The sequence below is a fragment of the Larus michahellis genome, chromosome 1 (assembly GCF_964199755.1).
Source record: "Larus michahellis chromosome 1, bLarMic1.1, whole genome shotgun sequence".
Lineage (NCBI taxonomy): Eukaryota > Metazoa > Chordata > Aves > Charadriiformes > Laridae > Larus > Larus michahellis.
In genome coordinates this window covers 125,910,039-125,937,867 of record NC_133896.1, presented here as the reverse complement: position 1 = coordinate 125,937,867, position 27,829 = coordinate 125,910,039, and the positions used below count along the sequence as shown (strand labels likewise).

The 27,829-nt window shown below is 45.0% G+C and overlaps 1 protein-coding gene across 7 annotated transcripts in view; it reads left to right on the top strand.

Moving 5' to 3' along the window:
• The window catches only part of LOC141749400 (cystathionine beta-synthase-like protein), a 28,136-nt gene extending 10,864 nt beyond the window's left edge, over nucleotides 1–17,272 (top strand). For 4 of the 7 annotated variants that reach the window (XM_074602819.1, XM_074602827.1, XM_074602844.1 and 1 more), the window contains 13 exons: nucleotides 2,216–2,295; nucleotides 3,623–3,757; nucleotides 4,301–4,370; nucleotides 6,724–6,815; nucleotides 7,674–7,799; nucleotides 8,490–8,574; nucleotides 8,770–8,875; nucleotides 9,719–9,793; nucleotides 10,501–10,635; nucleotides 12,075–12,183; nucleotides 12,952–12,981; nucleotides 14,632–14,716; nucleotides 16,407–17,272. In XM_074602819.1, the coding sequence (XP_074458920.1) occupies nucleotides 2,216–2,295; nucleotides 3,623–3,757; nucleotides 4,301–4,370; nucleotides 6,724–6,815; nucleotides 7,674–7,799; nucleotides 8,490–8,574; nucleotides 8,770–8,875; nucleotides 9,719–9,793; nucleotides 10,501–10,635; nucleotides 12,075–12,183; nucleotides 12,952–12,981; nucleotides 14,632–14,716; nucleotides 16,407–16,516 (1,238 nt within the window). In that variant the 3' untranslated portion in view covers nucleotides 16,517–17,272. The remainder of the gene's footprint in view (nucleotides 1–2,215; nucleotides 2,296–3,622; nucleotides 3,758–4,300; nucleotides 4,371–6,723; nucleotides 6,816–7,673; nucleotides 7,800–8,489; nucleotides 8,575–8,769; nucleotides 8,876–9,718; nucleotides 9,794–10,500; nucleotides 10,636–12,074; nucleotides 12,184–12,951; nucleotides 12,982–14,631; nucleotides 14,717–16,406) is intronic. The other 3 variants (XM_074602853.1, XM_074602861.1, XM_074602870.1) reach the window with 1 other exon arrangement.
• Nucleotides 17,273–27,829: the final 10,557 nt, after the last annotated feature.

Below are 27,829 nucleotides of genomic sequence, written 5' to 3'. Positions count from 1 at the left end.
GCCCTTGTGACTAACACCTCTTGCCTGAACAATAGCATGTAGTGGAAAATCTCCATATTCCTTTCCTCCAGCATCTGAGGTCAAATTATGACATCCTGCTTTCTGGGTCAGTACCTGATAAATGGTTCTCCTTGCCACAGAATCCAAACAACAGAAGGCAGAACTGAAGGAGATACAGGACAGTTACTTCAGAAAGATGTCTCTTTTCATGTAAAAGCAAAGGCTGGGGCAGATGGTAACCTGAGAGAATTGGCTTTTTCTCTAGGCTACTGTTCAGAGCTACTGAGTATATTAAATGTGAGAGCTAATGTGTTACATTTTTGTCATCTCTGCATCCCACTTTTTCCTCAGCCAAAGTCCTGTTCTGATGTTTGCTGCATTTCCAGGTCACTAGCAGAATGTACAAAGTGTTAGAGTTCGGGTCTCAAAATGCTTTCTTCATCACAGACCATAAGGGAGAGTGCTGGATGGCTTCTCTTCAGGCTTTGGCCTTAGCGAGGCAGTGAGGCCTCTGCTTTTTTTTTTAATTGGACATCCATATTTGACTATAATAGACTGGCAAAAGTTTCCCCCCCACGCCTGAAATATTTAACTTGTCTTGCAGGAACAGTTAAAAATTTTTTTTTTCACCCCTACACAATCCAGCACCATGTAGAAACAGTGCCAGCTTTGAACAAGCAAGTCTCTGTGTAGGGTAAACTGCCTGGGAGGCGTTCTTGTGGGCATGTGCTGGTACTTTGCCTTGTACCCAAAACAGCAGGGGAGGTGCCGTGCAGCCCGACCTCAGACACATATCAACTAACTTGATCTGTTTAGCTTATCCAGCAGAGAGGTGATTGAATAACAAGCTTCTCTTCTACAGGGGAAGCACTCTGAGCTTAGCTTTTCAGGTAGGCAGACAATAACAAGCTGGAAGGCAGAAATCAGGCTGGAGGTACAGATTTTTAAAGTAGAAATGAGGTGTCTGTCTCTAACAGTCAAGGTACTTCACTGTGGTAGCAAGTTGACATAATGCATTAGAACCTCAATCACAAACAGTGTTTAATCATAGAATCATGGAATACCAGATGGGAAGGGACCTCAAGGATCATCTGGTTCAACCTCTCTTGGCAAAAGTACAGTCTAGAGAAATGGACTGTTCTCATTGTGAAAAAATTGCCTCTTGTGTTCAATCGGAATCTCCCCAGGAGTAACTTGTACCCTTACCCCTTGTCTCTTCCATGTGACCCCTTGTAAAAAGGGAGTCTCCGTCCCTTTTTACTCCATCCCATCTCTATCTTCTTTGTAGCCACCTTTTAAATACTGGATCATGGTGATAAGGTTTCCCCTTAGCCGCCTTTTCTCAAGGCTGAACAAACCCAATGCTCTCAGCCTTTCCTCATATGGCAGGCTTCCCAGTTCTTTGATCTTCTTTATGGCCCTTCTCTGGGCCCTCTCCAGCCTGTCCACATCTTTTTTTTTTTTTTTTTTTTTTTGTATAGTGGGGACCAAACCTGAATGCAGTATTCCAGGTGTGGCCTGACAAGCACTGAGTAGAGTGGGATAATGACTTCTTTACCTCTGGTGGTGATGCCCTTGTTGATGCAGCCTAGCATCCTGTTGGCTTGCTTTGCCACCGCAGCACACTGTTCACTTGTATTGGGCTATTTGTCCACCAGGATCCCCAGGTCCCTTTCCACAGAGTTGCTCCCCAGCCAGGTAGATCCTAGTCTGTGCTCCACTCCTGGATTATGTTTTCAAACATGTAGTCATGTCTTTTAGAAAGGACTTGATTTTGGCACACTGTAAACTAGGGATTTAATGCAGAAGTGAATCAATAGAGGCTCTAATGCTCTTCTGACAGTATCAAAACAATTGCTCTAGTCTTCTTTAGCATAAAGCTCATTCTTTTCCCAAATTACTTCTGTAAAAATGAAGTGGGTGAGAGAGGAAAAATGTGACGTGCATGTGGTAAAACTAGCAGTTCGCACATGTCAAGTTTTACCACCCTTGGCTAAACTTTCTGTTGGCTGTGATCCTCAAAGTACTAGCAGCATCTGTATATCCAGTTCTCCCCAGTAGTCAGAAACATCCCCTTTGCCACCCCTCTAGAGACACTGTACTCAAGCCTCTGGTGAAAATCTGATTAAAGCCAGGGCATGCCAAAGCTAGCATTGTGGGTTTTGTTCTTTGTTGCTCCTCACTGTATGCTCTACATGTCTTTGCTTGCTTCCAGGAATTGGGCTGGCCTTGGCTGCAGCAGTTAAGGGCTACCGCTGTATCATTGTGATGCCAGAGAAAATGAGCATGGAGAAGGTCAGATCTGCTTTTATTTTCAATAACTTAAAAGTAAGCATGTTCTCACTTGTAGAGTTCCTGGTGCAGATGGGTGCTGTGGCTTTAGCAACAAAGGTGAAGCCTCTTTGTCTTGAAGTCATTGGCCAGGCAGAACTCTGCTGAGGGACTGTTGCCCAGTGCCCAGAGAAATCCAGGCTGGCCAACTATGGACAGAAAATGTCTTTAAGACCTGTCCCCACAGCACTTTTACTTGGAAAACTGTCATTACTGTCAAGGGAACTTGACACGTATCTAGCACACTGAAGAGACTACCTGTCCCTGGGTTAGCTGTCCCTCACTGAGCAAAGAGTAGGAAGGAAGGCAGTGCTGAAGCTTTGGATATTTTTCTGCTCTGCACTGGGCTGAGCAAGGCTGTGAGGAAGACCATTTACCTCCTAAAGTTACACTGGGGGGTACTGGCAAGCGTCTGAGTTGTGTCACCACAACAACAAAGGGGAAGGAAAAGCCATCTGGGTAATGTCCATTTACCTTCTCTGTGGAAAGCACAAAACATCTAGCTCTAGAGCAAGCCCTGTCCTGTGGTGCTGCACCTGCAGCTGAAACAAGAGAAGAGAGTAGAGAAGGGATCCCCTCTGTTTCACACTTGAGGCAGCAAACTGCTGTCAGCAAAACCACTTACCTCAGTTCAAACGCTTCCAGTGTTCCAATTGAAAGGCAGTGGCACAGAGGAGAACAACATCCCCTGAAGGGCTACGCTCATTGCTTGCTCTTAACCTGCTCTGGAGGGAGAGGTACCACATGATCATTGCCATGTGCCACACAGCACCAAAGGCCTCCCTCCCCTCTAAAGACAGGCTTTGTCTTAGCTCAGTGTCATAAACTTTCTTGCCCTTATAGCAGTTGAATGGTGCATAGGGCCCTGGAGGATCTCCTTTGCTGCCTGTGTCCGGAGGAGGAGGTAAATATATATAATTTGCACTTAAACATAAAATATTGGGCTATAGCACTGTTGGAGTGCAGAACATACATGACTGGCATTGAGAAGAGATGGTGTTTTGCCTGAATGAGGCTTTGCGATGTGTACTGACAGTCCCTACTGGCCTGAAGGCCTAGAATAGAAATATGAATTTGACATCTAGCTCACAAGTAAAGCTTAGTTAAGACCAAATGACATTAAGGATTTGTACCCGTGGCTCAGTGATGTGAGGCTGGGGTTTAGGAGAACTGTTAAGGAGGCTATTACAGACCAGGTAAAAGGGAAGATGTTTTCTTTCCCCTGCATCTTGATGAAGTCTCTATGCTGGGAACGTGTTTTGGGTTTTGTGATCACCTTTATTTGCTACAGGTGGATGTCCTGAGAGCTCTGGGTGCTGAGATTGTGAGGACCCCAACTACTGCTAGATTTGATTCTCCGGAATCTCACGTGGGAGTAGCATGGAGACTGAAAAATGAAATCCCCAATGCACATATACTAGACCAGGTAAGAGCCAAAGTATCAGAGATGCAGGTGTAGCTTGGGAGGAGACATTGCAGCCTTGCTCCTTAGTGTCCTTGGTTGACTGTTCAACAGCCTAGGTGTGTCTCTGGAGGAAAAATGTCGCAGGTCTGGGGCTGTAGTTGAGGCATCACCATGCTGTAGGGTAGCAAGCTTTTGTAGTCACTAGAGGGCAGCAACAAGCCTATTTTTGCAGAAACTGCGAAACATGGGTGGCTTTCCACTGACTTGCAGTCCTGCCTGGAAGAATAGGTACACGGGTAGTGTTGTACGACTGTCCCACAGACAGGACTGATCTTGGCATTGGAGGGTGCTGGCACCTTAGCACTACTCTTAAATTAGGTCCCTTAGGAAGGTTGCACCTTCCCTTGTGCATTCTGCCTAGGTCCAGATAACAAGCAAACCGACTGAAAAGAGTGTACGTAGCTGTTGTGGGGCTTGGAGAATGTCATGTTCTTGAAATGCCTCACAATGTGAATTTTGCTGTCTTTCTAGTCTGCTTAATGGTTCTTGTATGTTTCAATATAGTACCGTAATGCCAGCAACCCCCTGACGCACTATGACACCACAGCTGAAGAGATCCTGCAGCAGTGCGAAGGTATGTTTGATCTACTACTAATCCCCTCTTCAGTGAATCCCTAGTATTCTCTTATTGTTAGGTACTTGGAGAATGGGACCCAAGGTGGTTGAGAAATGCATGGATTTTCACACAGCAAATCCCATACATATGCAGTGTGTCATTAGAGAATTAGTTCATTTCAGTAGTCATAATAATGATTTCTTCTTTTTCCCCCCCATTAAAGGGGGGTGCTTTGGTTTTTTAGATTCCTCTGCCTGAGACCAGGTGGAGAAAGCAGTGATGCTTAGTTATCTTTAAAAAAGCAACAAAAAAAGACATGGCTAGAGTGGTGTAAAAGAACAGCATCGCTTTCTCGGATCACAAATACAGAATCATAGAATCACAGAATCATTTAGGTTGGAAAAGACCTTTAAGATCATCAAGTCCAACTGCACACCTAACACTGCCAAGCCATGTCCCCAAGCGTCACATCTACATGTCTTTTAAATACCTCCAGGGATGGTGACTCAACCATTTCCCTGGACATCCTGTTCCAATGTTTCATAACCCTTTAGGTGAAGAAATTTTTCCTAATATCCAATCTAAACCTCCCCTGGCACAACTTGAGACTGTGTCATCTCATCCTACCTCTCGTTATTTGGGGAAAGAGACTGACCCCCACTTTGTAACAACCTCCTTTCAAGTAGTTGTAGAGAGTGATAAGGTCTCCCCTTGGCCTCCTTTTCTCCAGGCTAAACAACCCCAGCTCCCTCAGCCGCTTCTCATAAGACTTGTGCTCTAGACCCTTCATAAGCTTCGTTTCTCTTTTCTGGACACACTCCAGCACCTCAATGTCTTTCTTGTAGTGAGGGGCCCAAAAGTGAACACGGCATTTGAGGTGTGACCTCACCATTGCTGAGTACAGAGGAACGATCACTTCCCCAGTCCTGCTGGCCACACTATTTCTGATACAAGCCAGGAGGGTGCTGTTGGCCTTCTTGGCCACCTGGGCACAGTGCTGGCTCATATTCAGGCAGCTGTCAACGAACATCCCCAGGTCTTATTCCACTGGGCAGCTTTCCAGATACTCTTCCCCAAGCCTGTAGCATTGCATGGGGTTGCTGTGACCCAAGTGCAGGACTCCGCACAGGTATTTTTACGTTCTCAGACCAAATACTCCATTACCCTGGAAGCTTCTTCACTTAGGAGTCCTCAGGAGTACAAACTGTTCTGTGTTGCAGTTGCCACCAGAAAGACCTGTTTGCTCGGCAGAGGTCGCTTTCATGTTAGTTGTAGGCAGCCAGGTTGGAGTACCAGAAGTGACTGAGCTGTGGCAGCAGAAAGCTTTAGCTGGGCTAACTCACCCAGTGGAGGAATTGGTTTGAGAGCTACTGGAGGCATTCAGTGTGGTGCTGCAGCCTACCACATAGGCATTTGACATACATAGGTGGTAAAGGAAGTCTTATAGGAGGCTACTTACCTGCCTTGTAAAACAGTACAGTTTCTGATGGGGCCCTCTAATAAGAAACTCGGCTATTAAATTCCATCTCATTAAGGTGAGGACCACTTCTCCTCCCCACCCCCCAAAAAGCAACTCTAGTTGTTCAGAGGATTTGGCTTGTCCTTCTGTGACAAACTTTCTTTAAGTTTGACTTAAAATGAGTATACTTTAACAAACTGACGGCCCACAAGCTGAGAGTCTAGATGAGTTCTAGCTTTAGGCTTCTTGGTTTTATTTACTTTTCCTCATAGGCCGATCACTGTTCAGTTATTACTGAGCTTATAGCCCTGCTTGGTAGGGTGTTATTCTTTTGATTGGCAAGCATTTGGTTTTGTGCGTGAATTGGTGCGTGTATTTTTTTATTAACAAAGCTGCCATGTGGATGCACTATGGAAACTGTAGGGGGTGGCAGAAGAACAAACTATCATACCTGCACTCAGTCTAGGTGCCCATGACCAAACCAGTATTTTTCACATGAAAATGAGAGAGTGGTTGTGTTAACAGTTCTCTCAGTGGGTATCTATCCCATGCTCTTGGCACTCATTCAGTAAATTAATGTAATAGGCTGCTCATTCTAAATTAAAGAATGAGCTATCTACATCAGCAAATACAGTAACAGGAAAACATCAGGTGTTAGTTGTATGGGCCAAAGTACCACAAATTGGTGCCTTGCCAGGCTGCTGGATGGATGCTTCAAAACCACGGTGGCAGTAAATGGGGATTGAGCAAGGTGGTCTCAAGGGAGGTCTCATAACACAGCTCTTGGGCAAGATAGGGGTCTTTGCTTCACATTTTTGTTAGAGAAATTCTATACTTGGATTTAAGTGGGTTATTAATTCATCATTCTGGGGGAGATTTCACAACTGCCTTCTATCCCTCGCCTTTAAACAGGAAAAATAGACATGCTGGTGGCTACGGCTGGCACCGGAGGTACCATCACTGGCATCTCCAGAAAGCTAAAGGAAAAGTGTCCAGGTTGCAAAGTAAGTGGTAAGCCTAAAGAATTTCTCTTTAGTGGTGTGAATCTCAAATTGCTCCACTTGGCACATCCCATTCTTTGCAAGCCTACCCTAGATCTCCTTGGGAACCTCTTGGATGTTCACAGTTAGAAGGTAGTTCTGAGCAGCAAAGAAAGGTTTTCAGACCCTCTTAAATCATCATGCTCTGGTCTCACTGGCTACCAGAGATCAAGTTTGGCTCAGCAGATGAAAACTGGCCCACAGATCCCTTCATGGGGTGTCTGAGAAACTTCTTTCTCTGGTGTGTACTGCAACCTTCTGTTTCCTCTCTGAATGTGCCTTCACTAACTTGTCTGGAGCTGCTGAGGTTTTACCAAGTGAAATTTTCTGAACATGCCAGCCTGTGTGTCTACCTGTGTGCTGTGATAGAATTCCTCACAGAAGTTGGTATTGTGTTTCAGTCGTGAATATTTTCCTACATAGGCAGGGAGCAGTAAACAAAATAAAACTTCTCTGCTTACACTTGGCACGAAATATATTGGCTATGACGACATGTGAATGAGGACAATCTTGTCTTGGGGAAACCCTGTCCTCTGTTTAAGCCAAACAAAACCCATATAGAACAAGTGATGCCCCTCAGTGTCCACGGCCTCAGGAGACAGGATGGGTTGCCAAGGGGCCAGAAGCAGCAAAACATTTTGCTCACAGGGGAGATGAGTGTTGCCAGGAAGAAATGAATAGGAGACTAGGTTGCTGTTAACTTGGCTGTGTGTGCAGCCAGCATGACACCAACAGCTGTAATGAAGCCAGTGCTCATGAGTAAATAGCTGTGTTCTCAAAAGCAGTGTGTCATGGTATCCAAAGTGGAAACTGCTTCTCCAGATTATAGGTGTTGATCCTGAAGGCTCCATCCTTGCTACACCAGAAGAGCTGAACAAGACTGACAAGACAATGTATGAAGTGGAAGGAATCGGATATGATTTTGTCCCCACAGTGTTGGATAGATCTGTAAGTCATGCTTCTTATTTTACTGCCCTTTGCCCTCTGTTGGGTTGCAGAAGTAAGGTGAAAGGTGGAGGAAAAACTTGTGGAAGTATTTCTTCGAGCTGAAAGGGGAGGGCTAGCAGTCAGAACTATTCCTGTTCTTTCTGTCAGCAAAAGTCCTTGGGAGTCTTTTGCACTGGCCGCGTTTTTTTTTTTTTTTTTTTTTTTTTTACAACGCTAGGTGGAAAAGCTGTGAGCAGATAACATTTTTCCTAGACCACCGGACTTACTTTTTTTTTTAAGTTCAAAAACTACACCAAGCAACCAATTTAAAACAAAGAAAAAAAAAGCCCAACAAAGCACCTTAACCCCTCTCAGCCAAAACTGATATGACTATGTCCTTTGCAGAGCCTGTGTCCCAAGGATGCCCTCCAAGAGGGGAGGAAACTAATTGATACTCTGTGGATGTCTCAAAACAGCCTGTTCTCATAGTGAGGTTTCAATAAGGAGTCTATTGTGTTAATGTGGTAGTCTTTACCTTGGCAAAAAACCCCACAAAATACTTGGCATTTGGAGGATGGAAGCCCAGGCAGATGACTCAGTGGGGCAGCTGTTACCTCCAAGAGCATGGGTTGAATTCACAGTAGTTGTGTCACTCCCCTAGCCCTCCTCATTTAAATCAACCCTTGTTTCTGTCTTCCTGCCCCTTCCCAGACAGTGGACCAGTGGTACAAGAGCAATGACGAGGAGTCGTTTGCTTTTGCGCGCATGCTGATCCGAGAGGAAGGACTGCTGTGTGGTAAGAGCAGATGTGACTCCTTTGAGTTTTTCTGAATAATATGTGGGAGGCGAAGCCTTGTGCAGGTCAGGGAGACCTTCTTCTACTTCAGAAGCTCCTCACCCTGGGTTCCTCTACTTTCTTCCCTCCTCTCTCCCATTCTTTCTCATTTCACTTCTGATTTGTCAGTTTTGTCCCTGATCTGTGTTTTGGCAGGTGGCAGCTCAGGCAGTGCCATGTCTGTAGCTGTGAAGGCAGCCAAAGAGCTGAAGGAAGGTCAGCGCTGTGTTGTTATCCTCCCTGACTCTATCCGGAACTACATGTAAGAACCTGTTTTCTGTTTGGGAAAAGGATGAGGCAGCCCCTCAGACCTCCTTACTGCAGTGGCAAGTTGGATACATATTTCTTATAGCACCCAGTTACCAAAGCAAGGAATGTGTTTGGGGCACAACTTCTGAGGTATCTAGAAAGGCTCTGACATGGAGTAGAAAGTTGCTTAGCACTCTGAAAGCTAAGCTTCTCTGTGTGTCTGACTTCAGTACATAACCATCACTGGTTAGCATCTTTCACAGGAAAAGACTTACTTTCCCTGCTTTATTTATTGGGGACGATTGCTATTATCCCATTCCTGGAAGGGTCACTGTAAGGCTGTCCCCTCTCTCTGCTGGTGTCCACAGCAGAACACAGTGCTACTGTAGCAGTAGCCAGTATTGGGGTGAGTTTACAGCTGGAAGTGTGAGGGCTTTGAGCTGTGCTAAGAAGTTGTTTCTCTCCTACTGCATTGAAATATATCCCAAAACATGATGTTTTTAGCCATGTTTCCCGACTTCCCTTGCATCCAACACAATGCTAGATGACTAGAAACTGCAGGCAGGCCTTGCCTGAGTACAGGTTGGCACTTTTCCTTTCCAAGCTGTATCTCTATTGTATTGCAAGGGACTGACGTAGATGAGACTTAGTTTCCTATGGGATTCCTTTTTCTTACTATGAGTGTTTCTTCTCAATGTCCATGGCTGGTAAGCTTGGGTGGCAAACCGCAGTATATTTTCAATTACTCTTTAGTTTTTAGTGGTAGCAATCTGTAAACAGTTGCCTTTGTGTTCTATTAGGTTTGCTGTGAGATGTTCAGGCTGGTAATGAGCTTTTCACTTCCCAATGCTTTCAGGTCCAAGTTCTTGAGTGACAAATGGATGTTTCAGAAAGGGTTCATGAAAGAAGACGACCTTGTCAAAAAGCCTTGGTAAACATGTCAGATCCATTTGGATTTTCTTGAGTCTATTCAATCGACTTTATGGCAGTTGCTAATTTAAAGCTCATTTCAGTTTACATTACTTCCTTGGATTTAGCTAATCTTTCATGCTATTGTGTTGATGTATAATTGCAGCTATTAATTAAATCTGCTTAAACTAGTTGATTTCTTTGAGTTGCATGGCAGCAGAAGAAAATGGTACTTAATGATTTTATGTATTTTTTCAATGAAAAGAGTTGTCTCTGAAATGGAAAGGTAGTATACAGAGAACCCTTTCAAGATCAGAGTTCTTGAGTGCAAAGCACTGCAAGCCTACATAGGTGGAGGGGGATCTTCCCTAAATTGCTACCTATAATGACTGTAAATATGGCTAGCTCTTTGAGTAGGAGCACAAAATTTTCTGTGTAAGATACAAATAATGGAACCTGGGAGATTAGTACTCTCCACTATCTGTAATTCTAGAAAGTAGATGAAATGAGGAAAAGAGTTTCGGCCTTAAAGCCTTCTCACACTTCAGTGACTTTCTGATATAGGGGAGAAAACTTGAAAGCCTTGAAGCTTTACTGACTTTGGCTGAATCCTGACTTTTTCTTGTAGCCTTCTTACATTCCTGTAGTGTTGAAGGCCACTGTACATGAACAACCGGTTCTGTTCTTCCCAGAAGACTTGCACAGGCTTGGTTTTTATTTCGTCCCCAGGTGGTGGAACATCAGTGTTCAGGAACTCAAACTCTCTGCCCCTCTGACTGTGCTTCCAACTGTTACCTGTGCAAAGACTGTTGAAATTCTCCGGGAGAAGGGATTCGACCAGGTACCAGTTGTTGATGAATCTGGGTATGTCCACATATATCACTATTCATCCATATGTATCACTTGCCTTACCAGGTCCCAAGGGATGTCTTTAAATACTTACCAGAAGTATAAAATCCTTTCACTCATCTTTCTTCAGTTATAGTAACACAGTTCAGAAATATTACCTTAAACACGCAAATGCTGGACTTAATATTCTGTTCTGGTTTCAGCTGGGAAAAAGTGAATTTTCTTTCTAGTGATTGCTGTGAAAGGAATGTCAATAACAGTTGTTGCTAAATGATGTTTACGCTATTCAAGGACTTTTTTCGGCTTCCCATAGAAGCATAAACAGAGCAACGGAATGGCCAATGAAATATCCCATACCCTAGATATTATGCTTAGTATATAAATGTGGATTAGCCGGGGGCAGTAATCCGCAATCACTGCTTGAGATGGTGGCAATTCACTGAGCAGTGAGAGTGACCTGTGTTATTGTTATTATTGTTATCTTTCCCTCTCTGTTATTTCTATTAAACTGTCTTTGTCTCAACCCACAAGCTTATTTTTCTCCCTCTCCCCTCCTTTTTTTCCCCCTCTTCTCCCCACCCTTCTTGGAGGGGGGGAGGGGAGAGGTGTGAGCGAGTGGCTGCATGGTTCTATTTGGCATGATTCTAGTTAAACCGTGACATACGCTGTCATGCCAGGACTGTCCTGTGCTTCACATAATAAGCTTCTAAGGATTATTATGATATATTTACTCAGTGTGTCTCTGCAGGATAACTTCATTATTTTTTATAATAACTGTTTAACTTGACAAAGCAAAAATTCATATTTAAAACAAACAACCCTAAACCTATGGATCTCCACCACAGCTTTTACCCGGTTTCTTCAGAGCATTGCACTATAGCGCAATGTTGAAGTGACCCCTGTAAACCAGGGTGTCCGCAGCAAGCTGGTACGCCTTATTGCCCTGCAAGTCTCATATAGGACAGGCTGAATAATGAGTCGCTCAGTTACTCTCCATTTACTAACCTTGCTAACTCAAGGGATTAATTGTTGCAGGTCCTTGCAAGATCATTGCAGGGAGAAGGGGAATAAGCAGAATTGAAGTGAGTATGTCTCTGGCCTCATCACTCCTTTCAAAAGAACAGATGAGGGTGTAAAATAATGAAGTTGTGTTTTTGAAAAGTGCTCTCAGATTGCAAGGTCTCCAGTTGCAAGAACTAGAGGTACAAAGAGCTCAGGAGGGCCAGGCACCCACAGCACCTGCTGACTTCTGTGTGAGTCTCCAGAATTTGAGAACTGGACTCTGTCTCCTGCAGAGGCAAAGAATTCAAGTATACTGTCAATAATGTTGCTTTATACCATGAAGCAGTTCAACTGACTTCTCCTGGCTGGCTGAGAGTGTACGCTTTTTTTCTACAGAACACCTGAAGCTTTTATGTTGTTTAGCCCTATCTTCTCTCTCTCTCCTTTCCCAGAGTGATTTTAGGCATGGTTACCCTGGGTAACATGCTTTCTTCACTGCTTGCTGGAAAAGTTCAGCCTTCTGATGAAGTCAGCAAAGTAATCTACAAGCAATTTAAACAGGTAAGCAGGTATATTCTACAGTTCCTTGTTCTCTGGTTTAAAGTACTATTGTGGGTGTCCTAAGACAACAATGGCATCAGGCTGGGTAAGGTTTACCTGGGACCATGCAGAGCAGCTGTCACTGAGCACAGACGTGCTCTAAACCCTGTCCTAGGTCACTCAGTAGTTCCCAGGTTTGTGTTGTGGCTCTATATTGTGCTGTTCCATTACTTTAACAGGCTTTCTTTTAGCGTGCTTGTCCTTTCCTCCTTCCCCAAAAACTCCATCACAAACCTGGGCAATGTAACTATCCAGAGGAAGAGACAGGGAAATGTTGAAACAGCTCTTACAAATAATTTCTGTATTGCCTAAAACCAAGCAACCTTTTACATTTTGTATCAGATGCCTTGCTGAAACAGGGGGATGGCTGCTCAAAGCTGATGTTGTTAAGATAGGTGAATTTTGATGTTAGCCAGTTTCACCTGTCCATCCAATGTGGTGTGCCAAGATACCACAGCTTCCGAGCTGTATAGGTGCTCTTCTAAAATATATAAGTACTGTTGCTGTTGCTTTTCTCTTGCAGGAAAAGGATTTTGTTTTTTAACATGGAATGCTTGACATAGTTTTTACCAGGCTTTTAGTTTCAACACTGTCTCATAGTAGATGAGGTGCTCTATTCTGGAAGTATGTGTAATGCTTCCGTTCAGTCTACAAACTACCAAGTCCCTGAGATTGAGAAAGGATGCTAGTTCTTTATGGACAAATGTAAATATATCTTTTCCTTCCCAGACAGATAATCAAGCATCAGGTGGAAATGTGGTGCGTAACAAAACTGCTTAGTTCATGTTCTCCCTCACTTGGACACCTTAAGAGTTTCTGGGCTGGTTGTGTGCAATCATTTCTGTAGCTACACTGGTGTTAGCTGTAGTAGCCAATTCTCTGCGCTTCTGAGGTTGTGGCTTTTTTCCATGGGCAGCTTGAAGTTTCTCATGCTTCTTCAGTAAAGAAGAGCTTAACCGTTTCTTTTCTCTTTAGTTCTGGCCTTTTCTTGGTGGAGGATGGAAGGGGAGTGACACAAAAGTGGTGGTATTGCTAACGTGCTAACTCAAAGCATCATTCATTGGTTATTTTCCATTTGAATTGATAAGTTAATGGAGAAACATGGTTAAATGCACATAACCTCAGAGGTATTGTGGATTTTGCTCTTCTTGCCACTTCAGTCAAGCTTATTTGGCTTGTTTAATGGGGAAATTGAGAAAACGGATCATCTGTGTTACTGAAATGACTTGGAATATCCTACAGTTAGGATCCATACTACAATGTGCATCAATAAGAGGTCAATTTAGCCTGTGACTACCAAGGCAAAGCTATCTTTTATCAACACAGGAAGCTTTCTTTGGTATGATCACTGCAATTATTTTGTGGTGATCTCTTGGAATGGAAGAGTAATGGTTATAGCTTTTTTCTTTTAAATTCTCTAGTAGGATAGCACTCGAGGGCCTTGAAACACTAGTTGTAGGATAATTTGCTAGTCCAAACAAGTGCTGTGTGTTAGTGGAGAGGAGGGCCATTCTTGTGGAGTCAGATATTAGTTCCACATGTTTATTCCCCAGCCACAAGCTGAGCTCACTGCAGGATAAAGGCTTTTTTAATTTGCAGTGCAAGGCTTTTCTTTGCCATAAATCGCTTTTAATCCCCTTTAATGAAAGTATATCAGATGGTGGGTGCTGCTGTTACCTGGAGAGTGTCACCTGGGTCATAGACCTGCTGCTGCTTAATATGTTAAAGCATGTAGGAAGAACAGTTTTATTCATTCTTTAAAATGGGTCCAGCAAGTGATCAGCTAAGTGTTTCAGAAGGATCTGTATTGTTTCTGCAGTCAACACAGGGTGCTTTCTTGTTTGGTCTTAGCAAAGTTGAACTTCACTAAAAATGAATTCTGAATTCTCAGTTCCTTGATTTGCACCCGAATATAGTGTTAGCTAGCAATCTTCACCCTTGGTTTTGTTTTTGGCTTGTTCAGGCTTTTCTCTTCACCTGCTGCCTTTGCAGATCATACTCACTTCCACAATGATTTGCAGCCAGATTGATTCACTTTTTCCCAGTCTTGCTGGAGTAAAATCACCAAGTATAATGAGTTTTATGGTAACTTCTTTTGTTAGACACATGGAACACTTGACCTTCTATCATTAACATTTTTCAGATATTCAGTATATTCATTGTGTTTACAGAATCAGAATTAATAGCTTCATATAGTGCTTCACTTTTTTGTTCTTTTTTAAATTAGAAACAAAGAAAACCGATCTTTTATGTTTGCTTTGATTTGTTAGTGTTGTACAATACTTCACATGGAGAGCAGCGTATAAATGCTGACGTATTGTTTTTAATCCCTGTATACCTCGTGCAGTATTATCGACCACTAAACATGTAAAGGACTTGTTTTATTTAAGTTTGTAACTCTCTCCTCAGATAAACCTGAAAGACAACTTGGGGAAACTCTCTCATATCCTGGAAATAGACCACTTTGCTCTAGTGGTTCATGAACAAATTCAATGTGAGTATGATGTACTGTGCCTCATAAGAGATAATCTTTGAGTGGTAACAGGAAGCAAGTACAAGCGTGAGTGCGTAAACAAGTTCTGAAGAAGCCAAATCCTCTCTGTGTATGTAACTACGTGCTACTAACACTTAGTAAGACACTAGCGCTGTAATTCTTGTGGAATAAATGTTAAATCCATTAATAACCCTACATACTGTAATGTACCTGCTTTTGGAGCAAGTTACTGCTCAGAACTGAATGCCTGAGTCTAGTTCACTGGACAGTGGCTTTGTTAGTAGCAGTAACCCAAGGAATAAGCTCCTGCACTACAACTGATTTTTGCTTCTTCCTATTCCTGACATACAAGTCCCAGCAGTTCCATCACAGGGAGCATCCCAGGTTAACTACACTTCAATTTTTTAGCCTTGATAAAGCGAAACCTTTAGTATAACTTCATAAAGTTTAGTAAGATCTTAATAAGATCTAGATGTCAACACTGACATAACTGCCTCAAGACAGCTTAATATTTCTTTTTTCCTGTTTATTTTGTTTAAACTAACTTACTCCCCTTCACCTGATGTTTTTCCTCCAAACTCTACTTTTCTTCATCCTTCTCAAAAGTCTTTACGCTGCCTTCTTTATGAACTGGAAATGGCGAAATAAATCTTCAAAGCTAGAGTATGTCACTGTTATATATGAATAGTATTTTTTCCTGTTTTATCTTCCTTATAGCAGGCAACTTGCAAAATTATAAACACTGAGGAACTAGACTAAAAACAATATTAAGACTCACCAGATAGGTTTATCTGGCAGGTATCTCAATTATGACTGGAAATGAAGAATAGCAATGAAATTTGTGCTTGTTCATGATAATCTCCGTAAGGATGTACTCTTGTCTCTGTGCTAACTATTTATCAAATTAGAATCTCAGTGGAAGCTCGCAATGGAACAAAGATTGAGTAAATAGAAAGGCCAGGAAAATCCAGCTGGCTGAACAAACTGCTTATATAAGTGGGTTAAACATCTCAATACAGCCAGACTTTAGGAACAGAAAACTTGGACCACAGATACAGGGCCAGAGGCCACTTGGCCGCTTGGTTCCCAGGTCAAAAGCTTATGCTCATGATGAAAAATCACTTGAACCTGCACTCTCAATGTGGCAATGATTAGATGGTTAATAAGTTTTTTGGATATAAGTGGGAAAATGTTGTATTGTGATTTTTATACTAATTTTGTATTTGACAGTGGTGTAGGAAGATGGTAGTCACATGTCCTCTAGTGGCCCCAGGTTCTGGTGGGATAATAGCTGTTTGCAGCTGTTTCAAGTAGAGCTACAGAAGCTAACGTATGAGGGAAATATGTTTTATAACAGAGGACTTGGTTTGAATTTTCGTGTCAAGAATAAATCTGATGGATTCTTACCCTTCCTTCCATAATGTTTCCATTTCTAAATCCCTTTTGTCGAGGAGCCTTTCTGAAATTAAAATCCATGCCACTTCCTGTGTGACTGTCAGTCAAGATGACTTTTGGGTTCTCCCTTGATGTACAAGGGTCATCAGTGATAACCAGCTCCACCAACAGGCCCTGACAGGCGGAGCTGGGTTGGCTTGGCCACCTGCCTTTACAAACAGTGCCATGAAAACCAAGTGGGATGGTGTGTTTTTGTGCCTCCTAAAGCCAGAATTTCCTCTTTGCTTCTGTGTAGATCACACTGATGGTTCCTCCAGTAAGCGGCAAATGGTGTTCGGCATCGTTACAGCCATCGACCTGCTTAACTTTGTGACTGCACGAGAACGGGAAAGAAAGTCCAATTAACGTCAAGTAGCAATGTGGAGCCTCTTCAACAACATTTTGCAATCTCTAACAAAGAATCAGGTTTATTTCGTAGGTATAATTGTCTGTCCTTAGGGTGTTGTTTTGGTTTTTTTTAAGTTCTGAAAATAAGCAGTTATCTATCCTGGTGTTAGCTATACAGCCAGTGCATTTTGCGGTATTGCACGGGTTCTGAGTACTTGTTTCTTAATCAGGTTAGACATATTTCTTATCAAGACAATTTATTTTTTTACCGATATATATGTGTAAAAAATATTGCCTAAATTAACTGGTATATTCCTTACTTGTTACGTCTGAAGTCTGGCTTTCCAAAACACTGTTTCAGATTCATATAATTCATATATTTCAATAAAGAGTTACTGAAGCATGGGCCCAAGAGAGCTCTGGAAAGTTTTGGACTATTTGTTTGGTTTTTTTTTTTTTGTGCAAGGGTGTTAAGTTAGACAATACCTGTGTGGAGACAAAAACAGATCTGGGGCATGGAGAGTAAAAAAGGGGAATTTCCCTTTCGGTGACATCAGTGTAAAACAGGAGGAAATCTGGAGGACTAGATTTGAGGCTTGATTCAACCAGCTGCTCTGAGGAAAAACTGACTTGAGTGGAAGCCTGACAATGAAGTGATAAACATAAACTAATGCCTTTGTTTTGCACAGTGTACCAGCTTTCACTGCAAAGGCAGACTTTTCTTTTTTCTTCCCAATTGTAAGCACAATTGAAAAGATAAAAACGTAAGATCAAGCTTCTTGCCTAAAGGTTTTTGAAAATCACACTGTTTTATCTAGTACCTTTTGCTTCAGCTTCACACCCTCTTATTCATCTTAAAGTGCTGCTTTTTATACCTGTTTTAGAAGAGCCAAAGGTAATCTGTCGAGAGCTGTAAACTCTTTCAAGTCCTGTTCAAGTGCTCCTACACTGTAGTGCCTTATTCCAGGAGAAAAACCCTACTATTAATCAAATTCACTGTAGCCAAGCTTGGAAGTAAGTGGCAAACATGGTCTGGGCTGGTACTGTCAAGAGTACACGAGTAACGTGAAGTAGGTGTGTGCAGATACAGCTATTCACTGCTGCTGTACCTCTGGATTCTTCAGTAGTGTTTGACTTGCATAGCCGTGGCAGAGGTTGTCACTCGCAGCCCCATCCATACACAGCTGTGCTCAGGCTACCGGCTGCTGTAAGTGGGAACGATGAGTGGAATCACCCTGTGGTTACAGGAGAAAAGTAGCTGTTCTTCATCTTCATAAAGACCAATGTAATCATCTTCTGACTGGCCTTTTGCCAAGAATGAAGTTTTCGATCAGTAAGAGGGACACTTCTCTTAGCTTGTCTCTCTTTCCACTGAAGTAGAAAAATACTACTTAGGCTGGGGCTATTGCTGATAGGATAGCAAAGTTGTTTGTGTTTGTGGTTTTGTTTTTGTTTTTTTTTTTTTAAAAAACAAGCTGAAGGGAGTTGCGAGTCAGCTAAGAGAAAAGGGGTTATTTAAAAAATCGCATTTACTACCTCCTGTATATGGATTTCTTTCTACCTTGCTGGCCTTCCTGTGGCAGCGGAATTTGCTGTACGTTTTGGAAGTGTGTGCTCAGAGGCGTCTGTGTCACTGATGGTGGCAGGGAGGGGTTGCTTAAGTATTTGGGATTTTCTCCTTTTCTTTTTGTGCCTGTAAAAGCTCCATGTCCCAGCCTAACTGAATTCAGCAAGAAATATGAGGAGGGTAGAATGAGATCCCCAAAGTTGCTTTTCAGAACTGCAGTATAGGAGGGAAGTTACAGTTGGGGCAGCAGAAGATTAATGCATAGCTTTACCTGTGACACAGAACAGTGTAAAGATTTTAATTTGCTTTTTTTAGTTTACTGTTCATAGATTAATCTCTGTAGGGTCACGAAATCAGGTAGTATTGCTGACTAAGAAAGAAGGGGTGGTTAGAGCTGGTAGGGAAGAAGGAATGTGAGTCTAAAGCAATGAAAGTAAGCCAAAGTATCAAAGAAATCCACCTGCGCTGCTCTGCTTGTGCAGTTTGTTCAAAGAGCAGGAGCTGTCTCCTCTTCTACGCTGGTGCAAGGAGAGAATGGTGGCCACCAGCCACTCTTACAGACAGTAGCAACCCTGTTTGACCAGAGGAATTGGTGAAATAGATGGAGTTGCTAAATGACTGAAAAACTTTCCAGAGCTCTTCCCTGTAGTAGGGATGAAGGCAGCAAAGAGAAGGGGACAGAGAAGTTTCTCTGATGTAAAAGCTTGAGCGTGATGCTTTTTTGCCTATGTGAGAATGTTGTTACTATCCTGGGCCTGGTTTGTAGCAGTAGGGCTGGATTAACGCTGGGCTTATCTCTTTGTTTCAAATACTCTGAGGGCCAAGGAAGACATTGCAGTTTGTTCGTTTGGTCTTTACCCTGAAATTCAAGTCCAGAGCTTGAACAGAACTGTATTTTTTTTTTTTTTTTTTTTTCCCCGAAGTGGGTGCCTTGCATCTTCTGTTTACCTGTGCTGGTTATGCAAGTGCTGACTAAGCCTGGAAACTATTTTGCACATGGATATTTTTATCAAGAATTTGTGCTGTATTTGTTTGTCACTGTAAGAGAATATCAGTCCTTTTGGTGTAATGTTGTCTCTGCAAAAATCAGAGTGGTTTGGGTCACAGGGACCTTAAAGATCATCTAGTTCCAGCCCCCCTGCCATGGGCATTCCCACTAGACCAGGCTGCTCAAAGCCCCATCCAGCCTGGCCTTGAACACTTCCAGGGATGGGGCATCCACAGCTTCTCTGGGCAACTTTATTTTCTCACCTGAAGACAATTATCCAGTAAAATCTGTATAATATTTTGCAAGCAATTATCAGGTGATGACTTAAGGATCATTTTGAAGTCATTGCATCCCCTACTACTTCCCACTTCTTCCATGAGCTGTGGCTGACTTGAACTCTGTCTAGCTGAGGTTCATCTAAGCAGCCAGACCAGTCTCATCTGCCCACCAGGGTAGTCGCTAAATGGTTTCTGAAAACATCTGCTTGCTGTTACGAATTTCACACAACATGCTCACTGTCAGGGGTCACCTGGCATTGCCACTGCCATCCAACACTTTCTTACTGCATAGCGGCAACATGCTACTGTGACAAAGGGAAGACTTCTTATGCTTTAAGAAGCTGGGAAAAATCAATACTATGTATGTGCTGTGTTTATTGCACAAATGTTCACAAATGTACAATATAAAGAGTTCAATAAAAGCTGTTTGATTGCAGAATGACTCTGGGCTTTTTAATGGCAGTTCAAGTCGAAAGCGGATTGGACTGTAGGCTGTGAGAAATTTCTATCAGCTGCAGAAGACCTCTCACTCTCAATGTGTGGACCGCAATGCTCTGCTGTTCTTTTCTTGTGCCTCCAGAGAGCTGTGGGTGAGCCAGCCCCACCGTCTGCTTCTCGTGGCTGGCTTTAGTACAATCCTGGTGTTTCTGTACAGGGCAGGAAAAGAAGGATGTAGATCTAGGGCTCAGATGCCACTGGTGAAGCTCCTACAGCAACAGATGCCTGTGCGGTCGATTGGATCAGTATTTCTGAATAAATGCGAGGGGTAGGGGCTAGCCTGTTTCTGGGAGAAGGCAATGCCTTTTGGGAATTACGGTGAAGCTATAATATTAAAAGGTGTATGAATTCAAGTGAGGTGCATGGGTGTGGTGCTCTATGGATAAAGAGCAGGTGGGAGAAACAGAGGAGGCTGGCTGTATTATTTGAGAGACATGTAGTTGTGCTGATGCTTGGTGTCTTGGTCGATTGCTCGAGTAAACTGCAATGAAGGTGGTTTATATCTGCTAGGCAAGCGAATAAAACCCTCATCCCTTGTTTTTTTGGTCCCTGTTTCCTTAGGCAGTCAGTCCTTGTTCAGCCCTATCCAAATAGCTTAGGACCCTGTTGGACAGTCTCAGCGGGATGTTGTTCCATCTCACAGAGACACAGGGAATAGCCGGTGGGTGGAGAGGTGCAGTGGGGCTTTCTCTGCCTGTCTCAGGTGCCGGGGCCAGTCCCACGGGTGTGTGGCATGAACCCCTTGCTGGCTCACTCGCCTGCATGCCAGGTTTTCTTACAGGGGCATGGTTCATCTACCTCCTCACACGCACAGTGTACTGTCCTCAGCTTTATCTTCCTGCTCCTGATCCAATGTGCTCTCCAGCAGCACGGGGTGACTAACACAGCAGGCAAATGACACGCTAAACTTTCTTTACCTTACACATCATTTTCATGTGATAGTTGAAATGCTGTCGTTGCTGGCAGCCTTGAGGATCATTGCCTTACCTTTATGTTTTTGCAAAGGATCCTGATATTGCGGTCTGATACACAGAGGTGTCACTCCCAGGCTCACCCCTGCAAGGAAAGAACGTTTCGGCAGTAAGGCCAAAGGCTAAGCAGGCACAGAGAGCGTCAGGCAGCCGTGCAGGATCAAGTTCCACCTGCCAGCAGGCTAAAGGCATGCCTGCCCCAGCCCTGGCCCCTGCTCCCCTCCCCAACAGGGAACTCAACCCGTTAAAAAATACCCTAGCGAGGTAGATCGGGGGTGGTGTTAGCCAGTGCAGCTATTGAGAGAAACAGGCAGGGCTCCTCGGCGTGTCCCGCAGCGCAGAGCCCATTTTTGCAGAAGGAGGCAAGACCTTTCCCGGCGGCGGAGGCACTGCCTAACGGCACCGCTAGCACTGAACTGTCCCCAGCCGCGGAAGTGCCCCTTCTCACGGGTCACCGACGCAGGGAAAATTACTGGGTGCAATCTGCTGTACTGGCTCTGGAGATAAACGGAGGACTTCAGTCCAGAAAGCTACCTTACAAAAGCAATAAATTCCCTTTGGGGAAAAAAAAAAAGTGTTGCTGAGGGAAGTGCCGCTACCTTTTGCCATTGCAAGGTAAAGGCAGACGTGTTTGAGCTTTGCTCGTGAAATATTCCTGAAGGCGTTCTTTATCTATAGGGGCTTATGGGAAGCAGAGCTGAGGAGTGGGAAGTGGCTGTGCACAGCCCCTGCCAGGGCACAAGGAGCCCGGCCTGCACCACGGCTCTGGCCCCGCTTGCTGTGGGGTTAAACGAACACAGCAGGGATGTTCTGTGTGCGTAGGGGTCCCACAGAGCCCGGGCCCCTCCCTCGGTCCCTGCCTAAGCTGTGCTGCAGCCGTGCCCATGCCCAGCCTTGCAGCCTCGCCTGCAGGGCCCTGGCTTGGCCTCACAGCTGCCCCAGCTCCGCGCAGTGAACTGTTGCAGACCACATCCAGCCAAAGTGCAGCTTTCCCCCCACGCCGTATGACCTCGGCAGTGAAATCAGTTTCCTGCTTTGTTTTTCTAGGTGTCCGTAATGGGGAGGGCAGCGCACAACAGGGATGGCTGGAAGGGGGGTGGGCAGGATGCAAGGGTTGGCTGCTACATGTAACAGTGGCTCCTGCAGAGCAGGAGCAGCCCTGAGCCTTCCCCAGGGTTGGAGGAGAGCCACGTGTCATGGCCGTGTCCCACCACTGCTTTGTTTGGTGCCAAACACCAGAATCACCCAGGGGCTGTAATGCTGGGGGACAGTAAGCGAGGGGAGAGCCTGCAGGACCCGACCCGTGGTGTGGCTGTAAGAACGGCCAACTCACCTGCCACCACCCCTGCCTTAGGCTTAAGAAAATATCTACTCCTTTTTAGGGGAAAAGCCAAGTGCTGTTCACTCTGCAGGTTGCGCTAGTCTTTTGACAGCTGTAAATACGCCATAGCTGCTTCAAACAAACACACCTCCTCCTTTCACACCTGACAAATCTCAGGCTTTGAAAAGTCGTTGGATCCTCCAGTGGTAACCAGCCGGATTCGAGTGCCCAAACAAATGAGGTGAGTGGCCTACATGCACTGACTCTCCCTGTGTTCCCTTCATAGTGCGGTACGTAACAAATACTTCATGTCCTCAGGTAAACTGGAGTGAAGGCAACGTGCTGATTCACAGAGAGACCACTGCCTTTGGGACCCATCAGGATATGGGAATGCGCTGATCAGCTCCATGGGGCAAAGACAGCGGGTCTGACCTGCAAAGAGTGAAAAACCCAGCACGTTTGGAGCTTCTCGTGCCTTGGGTTCCTTCCAGTGTCCTCCTAAGGAAAGCCAGCAGGTCTTCTTTCCCCCCACCTGTCTCTGGAGCATAGCTGTCCCTGCAGCCACCAGCAGTAGAATGACCGGTGAAGGGGACACATCAGCTGCATTGAAAACACCCGTGGGTTGTACAAGCAAGTGCTGACCTCTCCTGAAACAGGTGGGTGTGAATGGCTGCCTCAACGCAGTAACAAAAAAATAAGTTTTCTAACCCATTTTTTGCCTTGGATTGTGACCGGCTGGGCTAGCACACCTTACACCGAGTGTCTCGCACTGTAACACAGGTCCCTGCCGAGGGGAGGCTAGGCATGAAATGCGGCGCTGCTCAGAAGTGGCAGTGGGGTCTAGCCACAGGCAATTAAATTCTTACCTGTTTTTGGTAAGGCTTAAATTATGGGGGGGAGGGCTTCATAAAATCCATATTTTGGACAGATGGCACATGTCATGTTTTGGCTGGAATAGTTTTGCACTAAAATAAGGCTTTTACACCAAGTGTGTTGAACAGGTGAAAAATATGTTTAACGGCAAGTAACATCCTGCCTTTTTCCCGTTTTACCTGTGTAATTTAGATAGTGGGTATCATTACCGGTATTCCAACTCACAGCCCCACTCAGCTTGACAAGTAGCAGTTTTGACCCCATTTCCTCACAGCAAAATGTCTTTCTCTGATGGCCAAAGATAAGCCAAGAGCCAAGGAAAGCCCATTCTGCCCTGAATTATCTGCTGGGCCTTCCCAGAACATTGCTAACCCTTCTTCTCCAGACATCCTATCAAGCCCTACCAACCTACCTATCAAGCTTAGGGCTATCAAGGGCTATCAAGCCCTACCTATCAAGCTTCAACTGCTTTGATGAAGACATTTTGATTATTAAATTATATGTGAGGGAAAAACATGGATTTCTTCCCTCTTGGTACAGCAGAATCAGGAACATTTTAAAACTTGGTTGTCTCCTCTGGGAGAAAAAAATCACCAGGGAGGTGGCTTTGTGGTCACAAAAGATCTCCCAAGATCCCAGAAGTAAAACCTGAGTGCTGTGTCCCTTTCAACCCCACCAAGATGAGTACTATGAAACCACCTCTGCAAAGAGTCTTTTCGATGATGCTTGAAAAGCAGAGGTCCTTCCCCGTGCACGGGCACAAACTCTCCCCTCACACCTTCTTGTGAGAGCCAGGAGCCACCCCGGTGCTCCCCGCCGCCTCCCTCACTCCCTGTGCCTCCCTCTCTTTTTTATGGCTGGTTGACCGGTTCTCTCCGGTTGTTGCTTCCTGGCCCGAGGACGCTGCCGGTTCATCAGCGGGATCCTGCAGGGGAAAAGCTGCAAGGTAACCATTCAGATAAAGGACAGGGCGGTGCGAGCCTGCTGGGGAATAAGCAACTATGCGATGTGTTTTTTCAATTTAGTAACTCTTAAACACCAGCACAGCAGAGCAGCAAGGTAAGGTTAGAATCATAGAATGGTTTGTGTTGGAAGGGACCTTAAAGATGATCTAGTTCCAATCCCCTGCCATGGGCAGGGACACCTCCCAATAGACCAGGCTGCTCAAAGCCCCATCCAGCCTGGCCTTGAACACTTCCAGGAAAGGGGCATCCACAGCTTCCCTGGGCAACCTGTTCCAGCGTCTCACCGCCCCCACAGTAAAGAATTTCTTCCTGATATCCAATCTAAATCTCCCCTCTTTCAGCTTGAAACCATTTCCCCTCGTCCTATCACTACACTCCCTGATAAGGAGTCCCTCCCCGTCTCTCCTGTAGGCCCCCTTCAGGTACTGGGAGACCGCTCTAAGATCTCCCCGGAGCCTTCTCTTCTCCAGGCTGAACAACCCCAACTCTCTCAGCCTGTCTCCATAGGAGAGGTGCTCCAGCCCTCTCATCATCTTTGTGGCCCTCCTCTGGACCTGCTCCGACAGGTCCATGTCCTTCCTGTGCTGTACCCACAGGCCACATTTTTGTTATGTGCAGGGGCTGTGAAGTGCTTGGGGTGTCTGTGGAGTGGAAGCACCACGAGGGTGGCAGTGCAGGCCCCAGCCAGCCCCCGCCAACCAGCTCCTCCTCTGCTCCTAACCCAGGCACAGGCAAAGCAGGAAAACCCATATAAAAAAGCCTGCCGGGGGCAAATCCAGCTGCGTGCGTGCCTGCACGACTGGTGATGCTGAGCAGCGCCAGACCCCATAGCAGCTCAGGGATGGTGGTGCTGAGGGGCCAATTACTTGAGCGTTCTGATCAGATGTAGCTTTTACCTTGCCCAAAAAAGGGGGCAAGTGCCCAAACTTGCCATTTAGACCTTTTTTTAAAGAAAATGTTTCATTAAAAAGAAATTCTCTAAACCAAGTGTTTTATTTCAAAATGATCTTCTGTCCTTCCAGATGCCCATCCAAGCCTCTGTTTCATTTTAGGTTGAAAAGATCACCGTTTCTTGCAGTTCGGCCACAGAAGGGAAGAATCTTATTTTTTAATACGACTACACTTGGAGCCGGTGCTGCTTCAGGAGGTAGCCAGGAAGGGGTGACCGGGTTATTCTGTAACTGCAATGCCCAGAAAACACAATTCCTGCCGGGGTTAGGGTTATTTGCAGCCTCTTTATGAGAGACTCGCATGCTCTGCGTCACATCAGATAGCCCACAAGATTTTTCTACAAAGGATTACCTCTGGCAATGTTTTCCAGAGAGTTCATCTATTGCAAAAAGACCAAAGGTAATGTCATTCCTGTGCTAATGCCTACAACAGTCGTGTCTTTGAAAGGTTTAATTCCGAAATAAGCGTTCCAATAAACCTTATTCCCACCTGATTATCTGAATAACGGTGCAGTTTCCTTTGTGACTGTGTTTTGGCCCCAGCCTGGACCAGGCGTCTCTGTGCACTGGCCCAGCTGCGGGAAGGAGCGGGGAAAGGAGGGAGTGAAATTCCCGTGGCCTTTTCATCTTCCAGTAAGTCTGCACCCAGATAATTTCCTAATCGCCCAGCCAGCCTTTGGGAATCACTGCGGAGCAGAAGCCGTTCGCTGCTCTCGGCTGATTTAATAGTAAAACAGTCGCATAAGGAGCAGGAGCTAGAATGAGAAAGAGAAAGAGGTTTAGGTCTGGAGGCGATGTGGAGACTAATGGGCCCAGAGGACACAGAGAGTCCATATCAGACAGCTCCTAATGTAACATGTCATTTCTGTCACTGCTTTTGCCTAATTCAGCAAGGCACATGCTGACGCAGACGAGCCGGCTTTAAGCAGCAGGTTAAATATGAGACAGGAAATCAGATCAGAAACAAGATCCTAAAACCATCACAAAATTGCTGGGGATGGGATGAGAGCACTTCTGAAGATAAGTATGAATTAAAACAAACAACAAAACGCTTATCTTTTTTTATACCCCAATCATTTACGCTCAGAGAGCAATCAGGTGCTGGGCATAATTAGGTGTGGGGCAGGACCCAATCAGCGTCCCTCAACAGAGCACTTACTGCTGCTCATTGGTGTCCCCTGCCACCCGGCACATATAAGCTCAGGGCTAGAGCGCAGCGAAGGCACTCGGCTGATACACCAAAGGTGGTGAGTATGGCTTATCTATTACCAAACACTCTGCTTTTCTAACGGCAGGCTGCATGGGAGATGTGCCTACTAACCGGGTAACGTAGTTGTTGTGGAGAGGCTTGAGAAGAAGAGGAGGAATCTGGTAGCCTCTGCTTCTCAGCCTGCTCAAAGGTTGACTCTGATCCAGGGAGATCCTGTGCTTTCAGCAAGTTCTGAACAAATCTGAAAACTGGGGAGGTTCTGGCTTTACGCTACAAGGTCAGTTGGGTGGTGGAGCTTGTGCAGTCTCCATCCTTGGAGGTTTTCAAGACCCAAGAGGACAAAGCCCTGAGCAACCTGGTCTGAATTTAATGCTGACCCAGCTTTGAGCAGGAGGCTGGACTGGGGACCTTCCGAGGCCCCTTCCAGCCTGGGTCACTCCATGATTCTGTGAAACTGATGTTGCATTTGTCTTGCTCAGAGACAGCAATATCATTCCTTTGAAATAAAGCAAGAAAATGGCATTTTGCTTTGAATGGGGCAAGTTTGCAGGTAACTCTTTCTGCCCTGCTGAGTTTGCCTTGTTTTCCCTTAGTCTACTTAATGAGCATCTTGATTTTCTTCCTTTTGAAGTTATCAGTGCAGTCTGATAACCTAATAATTGCAATCTCCTATCTGCAAAGTGCTCTATAAACATTAGCCTATGCCCTTTGTCATACTTTTTCCGTAAGTGATAGCAGCTGCAGAATTGCATGTTAGTATGCCTGGTTTCTTGGCTTGCTTCCCAGTGGATATTTCCATTTATCCTTTGTCCAGCCTTGTGCTGTCTCAAGCTTCTCTGCTTAGAAGAGAGGAATGGGGCCGTTGCAGGACACCTACAATAAGTCAGATGTGCTTGATGGCTAATCGGATGATAGCTGAAGCTTCAGGCAGGGGTTAGGAGGAGTATTGGGATATAGGAAAGAGTTTCGACAACCGAGAGAGGGCATATCTTTGCTTTGTGCTAGAAGGTGACTTGAAATTGCGCTGGAGGCAGCATGGGGAGATGTTTGCGCTGGGCGTTGCTCCTCTCAGCTATCCTTGGCTGCAGCCAGACTGTCCACAGTGGCCCCATGCCCCTTTCTGCCCGTACTTGCCACCCAGCCTGCGTGTCCGTGGCATGTGACTGCTGAGACCTCAGCAGGGGAGCGGCTCACTGGTGTCCTGTCAAGGCCTCCAAAAGATATGGGGAGGTCTGATTCTTCCCATGCTTTGGTCCTGTTACAAGTCATCTGCCATCTCACATAGATGGTATTGGGGCTGCCTACTTCAGGCGGTTTTTAAGGTTACCTTCAGAACCACAGTGCTTTTAGACATATCTTAATTTCACCATGAATCCAGATGCTGGGCAGAGCGATGCAGCGATTTTAGAGTGATTTGTAACTGGAAGGATATCTGTGCAACACCATGCCAGGAATTAACCAACCCTTGAGGAGATACACAAGAAATCCTCCAGCAGCGAGGAATGTAGATGTTGGCCTAGTCAAGGGCCAGGTCCCGTTTCTTTGTTCTCTGGGCCTCTAGGAAATATGTCTGTATACACTTTGGGTGAGCGAACAAATGAAAACCCCATTCTTGCCTTTTTTTTTCTATCAGATGGTAAGGCAACTGAACACAATGAGCATAACTTATTTCAGAAGGTGGAAAGCCAGTAAGGCTCTTCCTTCCATGAA